A 19,949-nucleotide genomic window follows, 5' to 3' on the forward strand; every position below is an offset into this window, starting at 1 on the left:
TCACTTTTGATTACATTTGAGTGTTAATCAAGTTTCTGTTAATGTAAATTCGTAACATGACAAATAAAAACTGCTGAGAACCGTAATCCTACCGTACCTAGGTAAACCATGAGACATGCTCAAGCAGGAGTCAAGGAACAAACGTGATTTCAGCTGAACTGATTCCCTTCACACTTGTTGGGTGCTATTGGGGGCTAAAATACATAAAATCATAATCTCAAAATTAGACATAATTGAGGCATAAATTGCATGCAAACTGTCACCAGTTGTGGTACTACAGACATGTACATACTGTGCTGGAATGTATGTAGATGTTTGTATGCTTGGGGTTTAATCTTGTACTGAAAAATTTTTCAGTCATTTGATGACGAGGAGTCATTTGATTAGGTGTGTGTGCAAATACTGTGTCTTCTTGTGGCAGGGCGAGTCTATGTCGACAAAGTGCTGCCGCCACAGAAATATCATGCCGCAGACACCAGATATGACACCCAACCACTTGGGTGCAAACCTTCAGTTCAATCCATAGAGTACCTAAACATTTACCTTAAAGTGAATATAAAATCTGCCACTATATATACACAGAAAAAAGGATATAAGACACAGTCATCACAGAAAAATATATAAAATAATTCTATAGACTTTTGAAAGCCGAGAATATGAAGTAAGAGTGAGCTACATGTAGCAAGAAAACCGTCTCAGGAGAGTCATTGCTTGAAGAAATATATTATGACTTTGCATTATTTTTCCTTGGCAAAATAAGATTCATTATTAGAGTCTGTTATAAATCAAAAGATCCTGCTATGTTTAGTAAGTTCCCTGATGTTGGTACAACCAGCACAGTATACTGCTTACACCCATGCAGAACAAGGACGAGCAGTGCTGCCAAAACATGACGCTTGTGTCCATCAACTTCGCCTTGACTGAGCGCCAAACTAACAGAAACATCGGCCCTTTGAACACAGGACAAAGTTGATACTCTTTGGTTCGGCACCAGGCGTTTTTGTTTGTATGGTTACATTGTTTAATACCGATGGTACGGGAGAGCTCCTAGGTTTTGTGACATCACTCTAGATAGCTATAACATGGCACAATGGCGTCACCAAATGAGTGGCTAGGTACTGACAATTGTTTGCTATTTATTTTGTTGATAAGCGATGTAGAATTTTTAAATATTACAAAACATTTCTGGGATACTATTTTACTAGTTAATTCAGATTTAGTGGCTGACTTTATGTTCACTTTAAATAACATAAATTTGACTACAGAAAAGAGATATGAAGTCAGGAATTTTGTACTGTACTGTGATCAATAAGCATACAGAACATCTCCCTTGCATTATTGTGCTTTAAATGTATTCAAAAACCGAGCACAATGCACGTAGAGCTTTCTGAGACACCACCCTTACACTTAGCTTCAGTAACACTGATTCCAATACACAAAAGACTAAGCCTTAGAATTTGTAATTTACGATAATTTATTAATATGCACATAGGGCACCCACAACGGAGCAAGCCCTTCATATTATTGTGCTTAACATACTTGTATGCAAGACATGACCTCAATACATGAAGTACTTTTCAATATACCACATTAGCAAATACCTTAAGATTGCTTTAGCTGTTATTGACTACAGATGACAACGCTCAGGTTATGACACAAGCTACACATATACTTGGTCCAGGCAAACTAAAAAAAAAAAAAAATGTCAGAAGCTTTAACAGCACATCAAAATCAAGGTAAAACACACCAATTACAAAAGGGGCTATAGTAAAGGCTATAGAGCTTGTTCTCAGTCATTTTGATTTATTTATGAATACCAGGGCTTTGCGAAAAGGAGGAAGACATAAATTATTCACACATTTCCTTTGCATGCCACCAGTTAATCATATTTAATGAAATATGTTCTGGTACGGAAGAAATTGTGGTGTATTCTGGTTTTACGCAAGAGCACATGTAGGGTGACAGATGCACACTTAAACATTTGTGTCACTGTAAATGAAAGGACGCATTCTTTTTTGCCAAGACTGGGATCCAGGAACGTTTGTCCTTTATCTTTAAAAGACTTAGTAATCCAACTGAAGCTTGAAAATTGGTAAACATCACATTTCAATATTCAATGGTTAATCAATTTGAAAGCTTCAGTTGGATTGCTACTTCCAAATGAAATTTTTTCACATATAATGGCATTTGATCAAGTCTTTTAAAGAAATTAAGTAAAGAACAAATGTTCCTGGATCCCAATCTTGAAAAAAAAGTGCATCAGAAAAATGCGTCATTTCATTTACAGTGAAGCAAAACCATCAAAATATTATGTCCAAATGAAGGACTTTATTCTGCTTTGTTTATCAAGTTTGGACCATTTAATTATTTGGAAGAGTTTGTTCTTCTGAGGAACACAACACGATCTTGTGTTCACATCCCTAATTACACTTCAGTATAAAGCATCATGCAAGCATCCATTAATCCCAACAACATTGTTGTGTAATCCTAGATCTACTTGTATAATCATTTGGCAGACCAAATGTTTAATATCAACACTACTAGTAGATGTAGGCAAGGTACAAAATGTACATGAATGTCAACAGCCTATTAGACTAATAATGACATCCATCATCAGGTTCAATCTCCCATGAACAATCATTTACCTAATTACAATAATAGTCAGAACATACAACAGCATTATCTGGCAGTTCAAACACTGAGCAGCAATTTCTTGACTTCTGTGTATTACGACATCCAATAAGCGGTGTTAAGTTATGGAAGACAGAGTAGAGAATTAATGTGTTAATCACATTCTCAGAACATCTGTTCCTAGTTCAACCCATTTGCATTTCACTGGTGTTATGCATTAACAGTTCCCAATGCCATCAGCAGCATTAACTACAATAATAACACCCACAGGGGTCTCAAAGCTTGCTTTAGCAAACTGATCGTCCTTATCACATTAGCTTTATGCGTATACTGTATTAACCTTACCACGGCTCACATTATAAACCATGGTGTAACTACATGTTTAACCTTCTTGCATAAATATTTAACATAAAAGCAGACACGTTAAAATACAAAAAAATGTCATTAAACTGGATAACATGAATCTGTCCGATCAATTCATTTTTAACAAAAGACACTATATTAAGTTCAGTATATACTCAAATCCACCTCACTATATATTTTAAAGCCGTGGAGGTGGAGAACAAGTGCCATTAACATGGTCACAAGTTTTTTGGCTAAGCTGATTTAGGAATACATTCAAAGAATATTGGAAAGAATGTATATCTAATTGCAGACTAATGGGCATAGTTTTTATAGCCAGAAATTGAAATCAGGCCGTCACATTTCCACTTTTTTCTCTTCTGTGTTAATTTTTTCAAAATAGAGCATCTCAAAGACACTGACACATCCCTCTGGCTAAACCTACATGTATGCTCAGAGGGTAATATTATGCAAAAGCTAAATGCATGTTTACCAGCTTATTTGATTGGAGTTTCACACTGAATTCAACAGTATTAACTCATACAGTCGTGGTTTGGTTTATAGGTGATGGGAAGAGAACAGAGCTGAGGAAAGCACAGCCATATACCAGTACCCCAACTGACCATAAAGACATCCAAATGAACAGGATGCCTAAATTGCACCAGATTCCTTGTCTATAATCAGATAACCCTCATGTATCAAGACAGAATTTCAGAAAAACCAATTCACCCACAGTCTGCTTGCATTGAATTTAAACTCATTGATTAATTGGCTTTATTAATCCTACATAGGCAAGTTACACTTATCTGATGATGGTCCAGAAACTGGAGTGTCAGGCGAAAACAGGCAGCCGCCTTCTCTACATGACGAACTTCACCAAATATATGTACATATACAGCACCATATCTAAAAAAACATTAAAGGTTCTGATCCCAAACTTCAATGGTGACATTGTGACTGTGCATAAAGAAATTTCAAAAATGCAACTCAAAATGATGCTTTCTAACAGCTTTTAACTGTGCATGAACAAAATTTGTATGAAAAATTAACTTTTTATTTGTAATCTTTTGTTCACTTGTTAGTTTTAATACAGCTTGTTTAGTCTGGGCAGACAGCAATCTGGGAGCCCATGCATTTTCCAGAAATGAAGTGACTCTACATGTAGGTATGGCTCTGACGTAACATGCACAAATGTGTGCCATGAAATATACCTACATGTATATTTGTGAATTTGTCTTTTTCAGCCTTGCATTCAGATTCACAAATCATAATCATGTGGACATGTACATAAATATATATACATAGATATGAAGCACAATACAGTTAGTAGCCCAGAATGATGGCAGAGAAATCAGGTGATTGTATGTATACATTCACCCATTTCAAACAAATATTATTAAAAATGGTAATATTATAAATGTAACTGATAAAATCTGCCAAACAGGCCAAAACACAATAACAGACAATATGGACAGCTGCACATAGCTACATGCACATAAAGCCTGCAGACAAAGTTCCAGGTGTATTATACATTCAGCCATACTAATGTACATTTCAATATATTACAGGCCCATGAAACACGCATTTAAAAATGTTTCAGTACCTGGTTTATGAACAAGCTAATTTTAACTATTTAGAGACACAATAGAAATACATACAGATTTTAGTACAAAGTTTAGTTCCTAAACTAAAAAATACACTGACATCCATAGATACCAAATATATCACTGCGTATACACGTGTACATTACATATGCTAGGGCGCTCTTGACTTTCAGAACACACCATGTCAATTATGTATTAAGACACTGACATCTGTACACATCTGTGCTGACAAGTCCTGAACTTATCCATCAGCCTACAGAAGTACAGGCACAAGAAATATGGAGACTTGCAGTCATGGTAGTGTGGCGTGCAGCCACAGTATTCCTGGTGAAAATGTATTCAAAACAACTTATATACATGTACATGTAAGTTTGCAACATACATGAGCAAGTGAACACATACCTGACTGCGGCTGATGACCTTGATTAGTGGAACAATGACACTAGCTACATGTATGTTAATAATGTGCCTTCTAAACTGACGTAACACCTGTACTACATGTTGATGTACAATACCTATACAAGGACAATTGTACAGCATAGGGAATTAAATCAGGTCAAGGTTTCCTTATTCTAGAGGAAGTTGACACAGGAAAATATTACCTTGTTAACATCACAACACTGTCACATTTGACATTAGTATACCAATACCTGACATATCACGAACAGTTCAGAGAGCCAAGTCAAGAAAGCGCCATAGCAAATATGACATGAGAGTGACAAAGGCAAATCCTTTGAGGTTGATCATATCTTTAAGGCTTATATGGGGCTTCTTTCTATTATAACCACAAAAAGACATCATGTTTTTATGCTAAAAAACATACTAGTTCTCTATTTTAAATAGACTGAATAAAACCATTACGCCATGTAAGTATAAACTCTTCAATACAAGTCCTTCCATAAAAACAGCTGCTTACTCTCTGATGAAAATCCTTGCACTTCACCCGTCTTCAATATTTTTTTTGTTTCAGTCCTATAGGTTTTATTTCTACCAAATAAATTTGAAATGAATTTTTCTTGTCAAAAGATGTGTTTCATATCATAAAAATGGTATCAATGGTTGCATTTTATGGACATTTAATTCTCCCGAATAACAATTCTCTATTTTATCAATTAACTTATTAACTGTATTACCATTGCTACATCATTTATAAGTAAATGCTTTCAAATTTTCAGAATTCATCAGGACATATTCAGCTTTGGTATTCAATGCTGAGGTTGAAGAGTTTCCATATTCATCCCAAATCACCCTTCTATGGTTTTTTATCAGATATTTTGCATCCAAATACAAAATAAAATTTAAAAGAAAAAAAAAAGAAAATATGTGATCTATATACATGTATATGCCTGTAACCTGTCTGTTGTATCACTACAACAGCACACCTAACCCAACACCCAGCACATCACCTTACACGGTCACCAGACAATAACCCACAAACACCCACAGAGAATACAGCATATAAATTATAAATGCCTTGACATCCAAATCAAGCACATCAGACAATTTGTGACCGTGGTACAATCCTGAGCGGAGAATGAAATGTAATTATCCAATTGTCGATATTAGAGATTGCCATGTACATTGCAGTCTGCCCAGATGGTAATGATGGTGTAAGGGCGGGCTCAAATCTCTGCAACTGGCTCAATAGCTACACATCTGCTAGTATAAAGTTTGTGATCTTTATACAAGTACATACATTGGTACAAAAGGAGTCTTTTGAAGAAAACATGACATGACATTACCTCATTCAAAACTAGACAAAACAATCAAGCATGTTTTGATAGGCTTGACAACTGCAGTGAATTTATTGAAATATGAAGCTTGGGAAGAGGAAAACCATGAGAGCAACATTTTGCTTTCATGGAAGCTGATTTTGTGCAGTTTTGCTATGAAAAAAACATCAGTATATTTACTAATCATGTCAAAAGCTTAATGACCGAATACATGTATAGTGTGTACAGTTACATGTAAATATATAGCAGCTATATACTAGCAGAAAGCATAATACTGTACATGTACATATAAACTGTTACTGGTTCATGTGGCTAGGGTACACGTATCCAAGTGAAGAACCAATAGCCAGGGATCAATACCTGGCAGAATTCTGCCCCAAGCCACATGGAATTCTGACTATAAACAGTGTATGTACATCTATGCCCAATATAAACACTGCAGTCCTCAGCAGTCAGACATAATATCATTTTATTCCTGACTTACGCCACCACAGCTTCTCGTTAGATCTCTGTCCCAAGAGGCCAACTTCCCTCCACAGGTTGTGACCACATGTATCTGATTATCTGCTCATTACAGTCTCATTTCAAGTAGAAGAAACTCTGATATTATGTAGCCAGTACATTACATGTGAAAGCTCTGTACATACAACTGTAAGCAACCTTAGGCCTGTAGCTGACAAAAGTTGGTGGTTTACTCCAAGCATTGCCATTTCCTTCATCTATAAACCTGACCACCAAAAATAGGACTTGCTTTCTATCCCCAAAAAAGCCTTATGAAAATTTAGGAAGGCAGCCGTTTTTTTTTTTTTATGGCATTTCAAAATCAGGGAGTCTGGGAGTTGGAAAGTGAGTACGTGTAATTCGCTGTTTATGAGGCTTTACACTGCACTCCGGCCCCAGAAACATTTCACTTGCATGTATTGTTCATGATGTAGTTAGTTTAAACAGTTGAAGAATAAAAACCACCTCACTTACATGTAGCTACAACACGTGGCAGATGTAAATTTCATACTCTTACGAGTATAAAACCTAATTAGGCTTAAAGCTACAGGTATGTTTTGTAGCATATGCAAGACATTTATGGAGACAAATATTTCACATCAATGTCACTGTAACACTGAAACCTCACAATGTACACTGAGATGCCCTGTCTGTCTTCCACTGTGTTAATGTATACCTTAACCTAGCAGTTCCTCTGAAGACAATGTATTATCTACATGCAGCCTACATAAACATGTTCACTGTATACACAGCTTAAAAACTATACATGTAAGATGTAGTCGACACAAGCATGTATCTTCCCTGCAAAGAACTTCTTTCCCTGCAAAGGACAAGAATCTGTTTGTCCAATTCCTAAAGGCACATACATGTCACTGATTGCATGTACTCAGATAAGACAGATTTACTATCTCCTGGGCACAGATACAAATGGAAACTTTTACAAGGTTGAATAGGTTGAAACTTCAGTTTTACATGAAAGCATGTTAATCACGTTGACTTCAAAGAAATCAGGTGCTGGTTTTGTAATAAAAATTTAATGCCACTGAGACAATGAAACCTTACAATGTACACTTAGTGGCCCGAATTTTGCCACTTCTCGCAAACTTATTTACTGACCTATCCTAAATGACCGAAAATTTCACCCACAAAAGTGTATTTTTGAAGGCAAAGAAATGTCACAATATATTTTTTTGGTGCTGAAACTTACAATTTTCCAGTTGAATATCATCTCATGCTCCAAGCAAACCTCAAAACACCTTTCTAAACTCAACAGAACTCCCAGAATCAGGAAAAATGAGTAAGTTAGTTATGGATGAAATTTATGGACACTTAAGTTAAATATTCATATCATAACATAAATATTCTATCTGTATTTACATACTGACTGGTTTTTAACATCATATTTAAAGAGAACATTAAGGATGTAAAAATATCAGTTCTATTCAAAGCGCTGTGCAAAATTGTAGCCAAAACTTTGTTTAATTTCACTGTTAAAAGCATTTAATGTAAAGATAAAATATGCTGGTCTTCTCTGACGACATTTCAGTGATATGACATCACATCACTTTCTTCATTAGAATTCTCTTTATTTACTAAAAGACCATTTTGAAAATAGCTTTTTTTTTCTCTAAAATCATCTCTGCAAACCTACCTTAAGATCATTGTAATGAAGTTTAAGGGATTTTATGCCCTCAAAATAATGCAAAAAACATGGTCTCTAAAGATGCACCTCAGAAAATCTCTGATTTTTGTTGAATTTTTAGATAAGATAAGAGGAAAGACAAAAAATAATCTAATTTATTTACGAACACAGTTCGCTGTTAGCTTTCATCTGATTTTATGCATTTCTGACAATTCTGAACTTCTACAACGGACGTCAGGGTTATTGGTAGAGGAATATGGAGTGGCCATAGTAAACAGCATTTAAATCAATCAAAACAATCTAACAATAGTTAAAGATAGTTTATCTTTATTTGTATAAAGATTTCTTTCAATTCAAAGATTTTAATACATACATATGATATGTGTATGTGGATAGGATCTTATAGAGCCAGTTTCATTGATTTTAATCCACACCCATGACTCCATATGCAGATCCTTTATTTCCCGTCATGAAATTCAGAGAAAGGAATCAATATTTCCTCAGAGTCAATTGCATCCTCCTAAAGGTTCACATAGAGTATATATGGAAATGTACAACGAATGACCCCTTGTTTTCAAGATCAGCAAAGGAATGGTACCATAGTGGAATGCTTGCAGTATGCTAAAGGTGTGCTACTTGTGAGTCAGGAGCACACCCAGTGCTACAGAACCGGGCGTACAGGCGTAAATAAGCTTAAAAAATTACATGATACGCTTCTAAAATTAAAACAGAGCATACTGTATACACCTAAAAATTTGTGTATATGCCTAAGTTCACAAAAAGCTAGCAAATATGCGAGATTTAAAGCAGACAGCCCTGCCAAAATCAAAAGTAAATCTCCACAGGAAAACATGTGCTTGATGTTCTCCACCACATGTTAATTTTCAGAAACTTTAGGCTACAGCAGAAGCTCATGTGCCACCAACTTTGTCTTTGTGCCTTTCTCGAGTGTTTGCCATGAAGAAGATGAAGCAAAGGGTTAAAAATGGTCTTTCTGGTTACTATACTGCAAGTTCTGCTTCTATGTTGCACAAAATCACCTTAATATCACTCCCAAATGTCTGATTTCAATTCCCCACAAACCACAAGTCTGCAGTGTTGAAATATCATCCAGGTCCAGTTCCTGACATACATGTACACATGATTTCGAGAAGAGAGAACAGCTAGCAATGTGCGTGTATGCACACAAACACTTCAGATTTATACTATATACTGCCAATAATTAAAGCACCCAATAATAAATTCTTGTCTTCCAATGTACGTAGGCCATACATTTGGATTTAGCCTATATCAACAACTGTTTTATCATCTTTTGACCCCAAAACGGCAGATGTTAACAACTGTGTGGGCCAAGAAGTGTTTAGACAGGTAAACGAAAATTTACCTGTCACATCAGTCAGGTTACCATAAAACAAAAATATAATACTGCAACCCCTGCTATCAAAGCACAAGGAATGAAAAGTACAGAACAAAATTGTCTGTAAGTGAGTTATTGAAATAAACCTGACACAGGGTGATGCGCAATAAATGTATTAATTTCATTCAAATTCATTCCTATTGCAGAAGAGCTGAAATAATTACTTTATTCCAGTATGTTTTTGGGCAATTTACATGTAGGCCTACATCTACTTGTATACCGGGTAGTCCTGACTAAAGAATCTCTGTACATGTCTGTCTATGTATACATGTATACACATGTATACACATGTAGGCCTATGTCTTTTCTTTATCTCCTTTCACTCAATCAACTAAACACTTTCCAGGTGTATTACTGGTGACCCAAAACAGTGAAGTGCCACATCCTACATATCATATACTTTGAAAGTCGGAAGTAACATATTCCCTCTCTTTCAAAGTCGGGAGAGCCGTACTCATCTGTAGCACTGAGACCAAAGGAGCTTTTCTTTTGAGATAGCCTTATTGACTAGTTGACAACAATGATTTTATGCCCCCGTTTCAAGCTAGTGTTTGGGCGATATAAATAAACGGCAGCACAAACTTAAAATAAACTGATACATGAATTTGTAAATGCACTGCCACAAAACAAAAAACATGAGTTTGCGTGAGAAACTCAGGAAAATGTGTGTCAGTCTCTTACCTTTTGACAATTAGTTTCTTTTACTGGGGAACTCTGTTCTGCTGCTTTATTGGGAGGCTCAATTTTGTCATCTTCAACATCATCATCATCAGTATTGTTTAAAGCTGAGGCAATTGCTGTGGCCACATTGGGTACCTTTGATTCTAGGACTGGGGCAGAGTGGGAAGTCTCAGCCGGGAGGATTTTAATACTACAGTCTCGCTTGGCATTGCCATCTTCCACAACACGTACCTCAAGGATTTCCTCTGTGTCTCCAGATATATTCTGTGGGGAATTTGGTTTCACTGATGTTGGGAGTGTTACTGGCTTTGACTGTGGCTTTGCCTGACTCAGAGATCTTACAGGTTTTCCTGAACTTGAAGAATCCTCGAATCTTACCCAGTTATTATTGCAGACAAGGCCAGAAACTGCTGGCTGATGTTCGGCTGTTTCACCTGGATACTGGAAATGTGTGTTTGTTGACGGGCAGTAGATGTATCGTGGGGACCGTGGGGAGCTGGCTGCAGATCGGCTGGGAGAACTTGTGGGCGTTAGACTAGGAGGTATAAGCACCCGTCTAGGAGACTGGGGGTTGGTAGGAACCTGAGCGTCATTAGTCACTAGAATGCCAGACCTTGTGTGACTGAACAGATCTTCTTCATTAAAGTTAAAGCACAGATTGTCCTTCTCAGCATTGCGTGGACTGAACTCTTCATCGGGCAGTTTAATTTTGATCTTATCAGCACCGGGTGACGCTTCTGGAGAGCTATAGTGGACATATTCATCAAGCGTGAAAATGTTGATGGGTGTGGTGCTTCTTGGTCTCTCAATGGGGTTTGTTTTTACCTGAAGTCTCTGTAGCTTTTTCAAATAAGCTTTTTTCTTTGAAGCACTGGCTTTGCTCAAATCGAGAATCTCTACTGTTTCTATAGAGCTATCTTTTGGGGAAGTTTCCTTGGGTAGAGGAGGGAGGGCCAATCCGGGGCTACTAGGGGTTGGTGACTTATTAATTTTGCCATATATATGAACTCTTCTGCTCCAAGACACACCTGCTGAACCTTTGCTACTTTCGTCATCACTCCATTCTGATGAAGAAGAGGAATTTGTTCTCTTCCGTTGCTTCTTGGGTTTCTTGTTTTGCTTTGCCTTGGCCTCGGCAACCTGGGGTGCTGTGTTAGACATGGACGCCTTGTGACCACCTACAGCATTACTAACATTTTCCACACTGCTTTCTGTATAATTAACAGAAGGCGGTGATATAGCCCTAGCTGTATTGCTGGTGTCCAGACCTTCACCACTGTGACACTTAGACCTGTTCTGGCTAGTTGGTGAGTGGAACTTATCCACCAGTTTTGATGGGGTGCCTTGTTCTGTGGTAGGGGTGAGATCCTGGTCGTGTAGTGCACAGTCCTGGGCTACAGCCTGTTTGGTGTGTAAACTTTTCAGATCTGAGGGTCTGGTGGCTTGTCCAGTGGAGCTCACTGTGAGATTTTTGTTGGTAAACGACGTTGCACATGTGTGACTAGAAATGGGCTGCACCTCATCAGTGGGGGTCAGGTCATCATCTCCAAGGTCTATGGTGTCAAATGATGCTAAAGGTGCAACTATGCGCTCAAAGTCTAGTGATTCTTGAAGTGTTGGAGGTTTTCTCGTCTGACCTAGAGGGGGATGTTGTTTCTCAGATTTTTGCATCCTTGTCCAGCCAATCACTGTCATGAATGTCAGGAACACATGATGGCACCTTCCAATCAACAACTTCTAAGTCAACCTAAAAGAGATACAATAAATGTCAATACTTACAAGGCATGAAAACTTCACAATTTTATCTACATACATGTTATGAATGTATTATATATATATATATATATATATATATATATATATATATATATATATATATATATGATATTGTTTCAAAATAAAGACTAGAAAATATAAATATATATAAAGACAATCAAATTTTTTTCCATGGAATTGGTGTACATGAAAGGAAACCTTGAAATAACATGCATAATGTTTGTTCAACATGTGTGAATTTACATCTACATGTAGTAGGCTCCATCTATCTGATTGTGCAATATTTACATGTCATGTCTGCAGGTCATGTATACACTGACATGACAATCACACTGGTGATAATTTCATGTACAAATATTTCTAGCACAAGAAACGTAGCATTATTATTTATGCAATAAAAGCTTGCTCAATGGGGACATGTGTACATTCAAAGCACTCAAACAAATCATTCAATTTATGATAACATTATTTAACAATTGAAGACTGGCACGCTACATGGTAGCCCTACTGTAAAGGCAAACAATACTGCTATTGTAAATTGTTTAAATGGTGGACCTGATCTAATTCTTGAGAACTATCTCATCTTTAGCTCCTCTGGAGGGCCTCAGTGTGCTATATTAAAATTCTGACATTCGTCATAACACTGAGTCCCTACCTATTAAAACTGGAAAGGGATGGAATTTAAAAATAGCATTTATGTGGGCTTAAGCCAAGTACATTGACTGTTGGTTGAGAAATACTCAGATATGCCATATTTATGGCTGCTCAACCTACAGTCAGGGACGAGCAAGTTTGTCTAAATAGTGTGACATGGGTAGGGCCCCCAATAACCACTCCACCTACCTCTAGCCGCTTAAACCCACGTCGTAACATCTCCCCTTCCACCCACCACACAAATCTTTTTAATGATAATACAATAGAGTATACTTTCACACGTAAAATATTTCTCAACCAACAGTCAGTGTACTTGGACTAAGATGGGCTATGACATCTCATGATTGGACACATGTTTTATACCAATTGCTCTTACATGACAAGGAAGTCATGTGCGACACTGTCACTGTTAGTGCTGGCCTATATGTCTGATAATACAGAAGAAGTAGCAGTAGTACAACAAGTCTAGCTATTACAGTGATGGGCCTTAAATTCATTCATGCTCGCAAAATAATTGTATCCCTTCCAGGATTCAGAGCCCCTGGCCGATCTGTGCGCATTATTTAGCCTCATTTCACTGGCTACTTCACCATGTGTGGGTGGACGTTGAAATTTATGGACATGGACACCAGTCACACCTACTATCCAGGATAGTCCAGGAAATCCGACAGCAGATAAAAAAAAAAAACCCAACAGAATCGGACTTTCGTGAACAGATAAGACGGCTAGTTAAAATAATCACTAAGTTATGCATTAATTAGAGGCTGAGAGAACAAGATCCCTTCACAGAAGGCCTGATATGTATTTCAATCGGTTACGAGTTCACATGCCCAATCCCCACATAAGCGACCTGGCCGAAATCGCAGCGTCCACGACCCAGTGAAAGTTTTGGCCACTCAAACATTGACCGTTAATTAACCAAAAGAAGTTCTTTACCAGCTCTTTCTCTTCTGTGAAATCAGCGATCATTTTCCGTCGCCATACTCACCGCTGTATCTGCTCGGATTTGAGGCAATCATAGCACCAGAACGATCGATATGGACCGTCTCAATCCGCGGCAGAGTATCGCTGCCATCTTATTTACGGAAGTGATGTATTTCAGGTCAAGGGCAAGAAAAACTCATAATCGTGGGATGAACCGAAAACGGACTCATTTCGCCTGCTCTGTTATGTTAACTAACTTGTAATATAAACGTCACTTTGTGCAGAGATATGTGGGTAATGTAATGTAGACAAGGTGAACTCCTATAAAGAGCTATCACAGTTAATCTGGCGGTAAAATTATAGTAGAACGAATACATGTATGTACCAAGGACAACGTTCCTTTTTCAGCCAACCACTTAAAACACCCGTATTTTTTGTAAAATTGTCTTGGTATAAAAAAGGGAAAACAAAATTTTTGAAAATGGTTAAGTTTTATCTTCGCAATGAAATTCACAATGGGACTTGGATGTACTAAATTAAACCACATAAATTATATTTTCTATAAACCCAGTTTTCACTTTTGCCATTCATAGGAAATTTTTATTTACAGTAGTTCACTTGTCTTTGAAGGGCAGAATGGTGTTTATGCTAACATCATATGTAAAACTCAATTTACATTCAACGGAAATGTTGTTTAAGTCCGTGTTTCATATAAATAAGCGATTAAGCATTTAGTACTAACTTACATCTGTCAGATTTTTGGCGTCCCTATCAACCAGCCTATCTAAGGACCTGAAGCATGCTCCTCACTTTGGTGAGTAAACTGAATGTTGGGTCTTTCAAGGTTCATGGCAGTGTAAGTTGTTCAAAAAACTGAGTGATTATAAGCTTTCCTTGAAGTTACATTTTGTTGTTTTCCAGAACAGTCATACACCTATCTAACTTATCACGGAGTTGCATGTTTTTAACACAACATCACCTTAAACAGTTTATAGCTGAGACTAATATATATATATATATATATATATATATATATATATATATATATATATATTAGTCCCAGTTTATAGTTAGTTGCATATTGCATTTTTTTTTTAGGTTTTATGTAAGACTAGTCAAGTTTGTTCGACTTAATATATAAAATCTTGGTCAATGTATGTACATAGCTTTGTGCCATATATAGCCTCGAAAGACTCTTAACGCTTAGGCCTACAGTGTTAATGTTGTACTCAACGAAGGGCGAGGACAATTGTCTTTGTTATTGAACAAGTCTCGCACAAATAAAAGACACCAACCTAAAGACCTGCTTTCCGCACTCACTGCCCGTCACCATACCTCCCTACTTCCCTACTTGATTTAGAATAGATTTATTATAGCCATGAAGGCTTCCACGGTATATACACTGCTCAGCAAATGCCGCCATCTTCCCACTACTCCACTATGAAGCAGGAAATGTGTGTAGATGCTCAACATGGCAGCAGTCACCAAGGAACGTAGGGCCTATACTGTGGTAGCCTTCATGGCTATAATAAATCTATTCTAGATCAAGTAGGGATGTATGGTGGTGGTGCTGTGGGTGCGGAAAGCAGGTCTTTAGGTTGGTGTCTTTAATTTCCGCGAGACTTGTTCAATAACAAGGACAATCAACTTGGACCTTTGTTGAGTATGAAATTAACATTGTAAGAGTTGAGACTCCAATGATGCTAGGCCAGTATAAGAAAAGGAGTTGGAGTCTTTTGAGGCTATGCCAAATATATCATTGTCTAGCCTTAGACAATGTTATGTCACTTTATAGTTTCCAGTGGACAGAGTCATTAGAGTGTCATTGGTAAGCAACTAATTAAAAACCATTTACCTCCCCTAAACAACTGAATGTGCCCTGGATATTGCCTGAACACCTGTAAATAATTTTGTTAAATATCGTAACAAATGTGCCGCTAGGAGAGTGAATTACATGTGATGTTGAAGAAGATGTACAACGTAGAATTCGTTTTTTATGAACAGATGAATTCATCAGCCTAGAATAGAAATTTTCGCCCTGACCTGAGAACTGGATGATGGGCCTTGATGGTTTAAGTATTTATTTGTCTATACACCAGTACTAAATTTATAGTTGTTTGTTGATGGCGAGCACAATTATTTTGTACAGCAATGACGATATGACTGCGTCAAGTCAGAACAATAAAAACACAATCATTAGTGTATATGACAACTGGCAAGACAAGAAATCATTCTTCACTAGAATTTTTCATTACTTCATGTAGTTCCTACATTGGCTATACATACCATATGGGTTTATGATCAGCCATGCACAATTGTTGGTATCGTTCATGTCATACATGCTGCAGCTTCTTGTGTCTAAAATTCTGCCTGATGTGTGGCAAATCTGTCTTCTAGCTGTCTTGAAGAGTCACTTGGAATACAAATAAAATTATGATTTCTTGTAAATGAGCCTTCTCAAAATCAAACGGCTTCTCTGCCATTTAGGATTTGAAAGTGAACTATTGACCTAAATTTGATAGTCATTCAGTAGCCCTTCCCACTTCAATTCCACTCCTGTCTCTTGATGCAAACAATTTAGACGAGAATGGCCGATAGTGATGAAACAAGGATGACCTTCACATGAGAAAGAATGTACTCAAACACAAGGGACTTTTGGTAAAAGTATTAGTATCAACTAGTGTGGTTAGCTCACTTCTGTCTATACTATCTCAGATACAACTCTTTGACAATTGGAAAGCCATTGGTTTAACAGAAAAGTTAACTTCATTGATCAGTTTCCCTGGCATTTTTTTTTTTTTTTTTTTTGCCATAGGAGACCACAATTTTGTTTCTGAAAATTCTTGCATATGAAACTGACGGACAAAAAAGCCCTCAAAACTACTTGATTTTACCAAGCTTTTCAGCGCTTCTCTTTGTTTGCTTTTCAGAGGAAAATTAATTCTTAATGCATCCTTTGAAAATGTAAGAGTTTTGTGGCAGTTCATGGGTTCAGTTCAAAAATTGTCACTCTCTACAGTCAGGTAGTTTGAGACCGAGACTCACCTCAGTCACTAGACAGTTCCTTGTAAGTCATAACTGCACATGTGAGAGTTTCAAAGTTTGTTTGATCATGTGAGTGTTGCTTGTCAGGAATGATATAGGGAAGGCTGTTTAAAAGAAAAAGTGTCAGGACATCAGTTATTGTAGATGTATATGAGAAGTATAAGAAGCTGTTTTTTTTTCCTAACTCTAATTTTATTTTCACAGAAAGTCCTTGACATTCTTCAAGCAAGAAGTTCAACAACTGAGCAAGCTCAACATCAAACTCTGCACAACTCAAAGAAAATAGCAGCAACATATTTCCTGTCAAAATGATTTCCAACATCGTACTATATGTACAAGTATACTGGATGTGACTTAGGTACATTATCTTTCAAAAGATTTACTTGCAGGAATTAGAACATTGTAAATCAGCTTGTGTTACAGCATGGCAGAAATTGGCAAATCTGGGAACATCAGTGTCAAGAACAATAAAGCTGATATCCAGTCAAAGTTACGAAGGCTCTCTTCTCGTGCTGCACAAGCCTCCTCTGCTGCTCGTAAACACTCAGCTAAGTCGCAGATAGAGGAGTTAAAACTCGAAAACCAAGCGTTGAAAGAAAAGTTAGAACAAGAGACAAAGGCTAAGCAGCAAATCATGGACACATTGCAGAGTCTAGCGACAAGAATTCTAGAATATGTAGATACTGACGAACTGAGGTCTCATATAGACTCTGATGTCAATTCAGAAGCAGACAACCATAACCATCTATCATCTGATGTGGATTATTCAGAACTGCCCGCTTCCAAGCTCCTTCATATGTTCACTGTCCTACTGGAAGACAAGTTTGGGGAAGACAGCGACCATATGGTAACTAGACTGGAAGAACTGGAGACAAGAGTAACAGAACAAGCTCAGGATATAGCAGAGCAGGTGTTACTGAGGATGAAATTACAACATGGACTAGATGAGCTGGAACAATGCAAAACCATACATGATGTACAGGAGAAAATTTATGAGATGAAATTTTCCATATGTGAGTTTAATGTGATATCAGAACTTGTGCTAGACAGTAAAACTAGTGATGAAAGGGTAAAATGTGGATGTCCTGATTTGTCTATCTGTCTGCTGGTAAAGAAAATTTTATATCTTCTTAACAAAGTTTATAGTTTTGGTCATAGTTTGTATGAAGTAGTAAAATAAATACATGTACCAGTCTATCCAATTTATGGATAGATGACCCTGTTTATTTCCATTATTGTTTTAAATCGTTTACTTACAGTGAAATGTTACAATGTCAAAGAAGATAGCCATTTGGAGAATAGTGATGTATTAGATGGTCCAGAGATGTCCAAACCAGTCCAAATCAACCTGGATCCTGTAAGAATTACTTTCGTTTTCCTGATATTTACTCCATTGTCCTTTAATCTAAATATTAAATTGCTATTTAAAGACAGTTTCAAAACAAGTTGTCTTTGAACATACATGAAAATCTATGTCAACCAAAATACTGGCCTTGCAGAATGTACATGTATGTGCATCATAAAATAATGTGTACGCAATGAGTAAGTATCATGGGATGTCCTGTATAATGTCAGTTTACATGGACTGAATGTAATATCTAGTGTCATATTATTGGTATTCAGTTTTACAAATAAATTCTAAAAATTGTATGCAGCACTTAATATATAAAATATATTTGTACTACATTACAGCCATCTGTTAAGTTACCTGCTGAAACACACATTCGTCTTCTGCATCCAGCTGTGAGAGAGAGCATCATCAAGGATCTGAGCCACTTCAAAGTAAATGGTGAGAAATGAGTCTATTCTGAAGGTTTGACATATTTAGTTTGTTCACTAGTTTTCCATTGGACTCAAGAGGATTTGCCTTACACAACAGCGATCAGTTTCATGTGTGGAGGAAACCGGACAGAGCCCACAGAAAAGCAATGCACCTCACGAGTTATCTCACAAACTTCTAGATCTAAGACCTTGTCATGTAGAGCTCTGTGATTAAAGTTGTTTGCCATGTTATCAATCATCTATTGACCTTACATGTCTTATGTTTCAAAAAGATCTGACGGTTACCATTTCCAGGTGCAGACTGGCGCATGTTTGCTCACCGTGTGGGTATTGCTGATGTCACCGTTAACAAGTGGCAGTGCCAGCGCTTGGCGAGACCCATGGAAGAAGTATTGAATGAGTGGAGTAAGAGTAAAGCAGCCAGTGTGCGCATGCTACACAGACATCTTCTGTCCCCGCAGTTACGCTCTCGCGTTCTAGCAAAGAGAGTGGCAGACTTTTATAAGGTTGATTAGTCAGACATTGACCTGGAGAACAGTTGACACTTCTGCTGGATATTCTGTTGTCAAATACCCCAGGAGCAGACTATCAGCGTCATCTTCACTGTACTGGTTGATTGTCATAATTGTAAGAGCAGGAACTGACCACATGGCATCTTTGTAGTTTCATATGTTACCCATGTCATATAAAGTCATTGTATACAATGTCCTGGCTACCTCGATTGGAAAACAGTTTATCGTTCTGTCTGACGCAGTGGTGGCATTAGTGGATGGTTATACTGTTCATGGCTTGTACAGTGCACGCTAGTGCATAGGAGGTTTTAGGAGACTGTTTCAGCTTGTATTTGGTGCATTTATAGGGGGGAAAAAACAAAACATTTTAGTGCATGGTGAAATCTGGTAATAAACTTGAAAAGTTGTATGAAATGTGTTATTTATGTAATTTGCCAGTAACAGTTAAAACTGAGGGTACTATAAACCTTTGAGGTGCATTGATAGTACTGAACACCTGTTACATGAAGGCCAGAAACTTTTCTCATATTCTCAGCTGAATCTTTGTGGTTAAGACAAACCTTTTTGTCTATCTTTTTGAATATCTCAAATAAATGATGCAGCTCATGCTGGCTTCCTCTCCGGCCGTACGTGGGAAGGTTTGCCAGCAATCTGCAGGTGGAAGTGAAATATTCTTGAGTACGACGTAAAACACCAATCAAATAA

At 37.3% G+C, this 19,949-nt stretch overlaps 3 protein-coding genes across 3 annotated transcripts in view; 1 reads left to right on the forward strand and 2 right to left on the reverse strand.

Annotated features, from left to right (window-relative positions):
- The window catches only part of LOC135466224 (putative stoned B-like protein), a 48,520-nt gene extending 37,829 nt beyond the window's left edge, over nt 1–10,691 (reverse strand). Inside the window, exon 1 of the mRNA XM_064743626.1 lies at nt 10,552–10,691. The gene's annotated coding sequence lies outside the window, so the exon portion shown is untranslated. The remainder of the gene's footprint in view (nt 1–10,551) is intronic.
- Nucleotides 10,540–12,222, reverse strand: LOC135466245 (mucin-2-like). Its single transcript, XM_064743654.1, has one exon. It carries the CDS (start codon nt 12,220–12,222, stop codon nt 10,540–10,542), a length of 1,683 nt encoding a protein of 560 aa, XP_064599724.1.
- A 4,946-nt stretch (nt 12,223–17,168) lies between these two features.
- LOC135469174 (uncharacterized) lies at nt 17,169–19,553 on the forward strand. The gene is made up of 4 exons (XM_064747716.1): nt 17,169–17,963; nt 18,210–18,307; nt 18,643–18,739; nt 19,027–19,553. The coding sequence occupies exons 1-4, from the start codon at nt 17,375–17,377 to the stop codon at nt 19,245–19,247; spliced, it is 1,005 nt and encodes a 334-aa protein (XP_064603786.1). The 5' UTR covers nt 17,169–17,374; the 3' UTR covers nt 19,248–19,553.
- The last annotated feature ends 396 nt before the right edge of the window (nt 19,554–19,949 follow it).

The sequence above is a fragment of the Liolophura sinensis genome, chromosome 6 (assembly GCF_032854445.1).
Source record: "Liolophura sinensis isolate JHLJ2023 chromosome 6, CUHK_Ljap_v2, whole genome shotgun sequence".
Taxonomy (NCBI): domain Eukaryota; kingdom Metazoa; phylum Mollusca; class Polyplacophora; order Chitonida; family Chitonidae; genus Liolophura; species Liolophura sinensis.

What these genes read in the sequence shown, in the direction of transcription:
- LOC135466245 (XM_064743654.1), bottom strand. Translation starts at nt 12,222, where the DNA reads ATGCAAAAATCTGAGAAACAACATCCCCCTCTAGGTCAGACGAGAAAA.
- LOC135469174 (XM_064747716.1), top strand. Translation starts at nt 17,375, where the DNA reads ATGGCAGAAATTGGCAAATCTGGGAACATCAGTGTCAAGAACAATAAA. An exon ending in TGAGATGAAATTTTCCATAT is followed by an intron (nt 17,964 to 18,209) that starts GTGAGTTTAATG and finishes GTTTACTTACAG; the next exon opens with TGAAATGTTACAATGTCAAA. An exon ending in TCCAAATCAACCTGGATCCT is followed by an intron (nt 18,308 to 18,642) that starts GTAAGAATTACT and finishes ACTACATTACAG; the next exon opens with CCATCTGTTAAGTTACCTGC.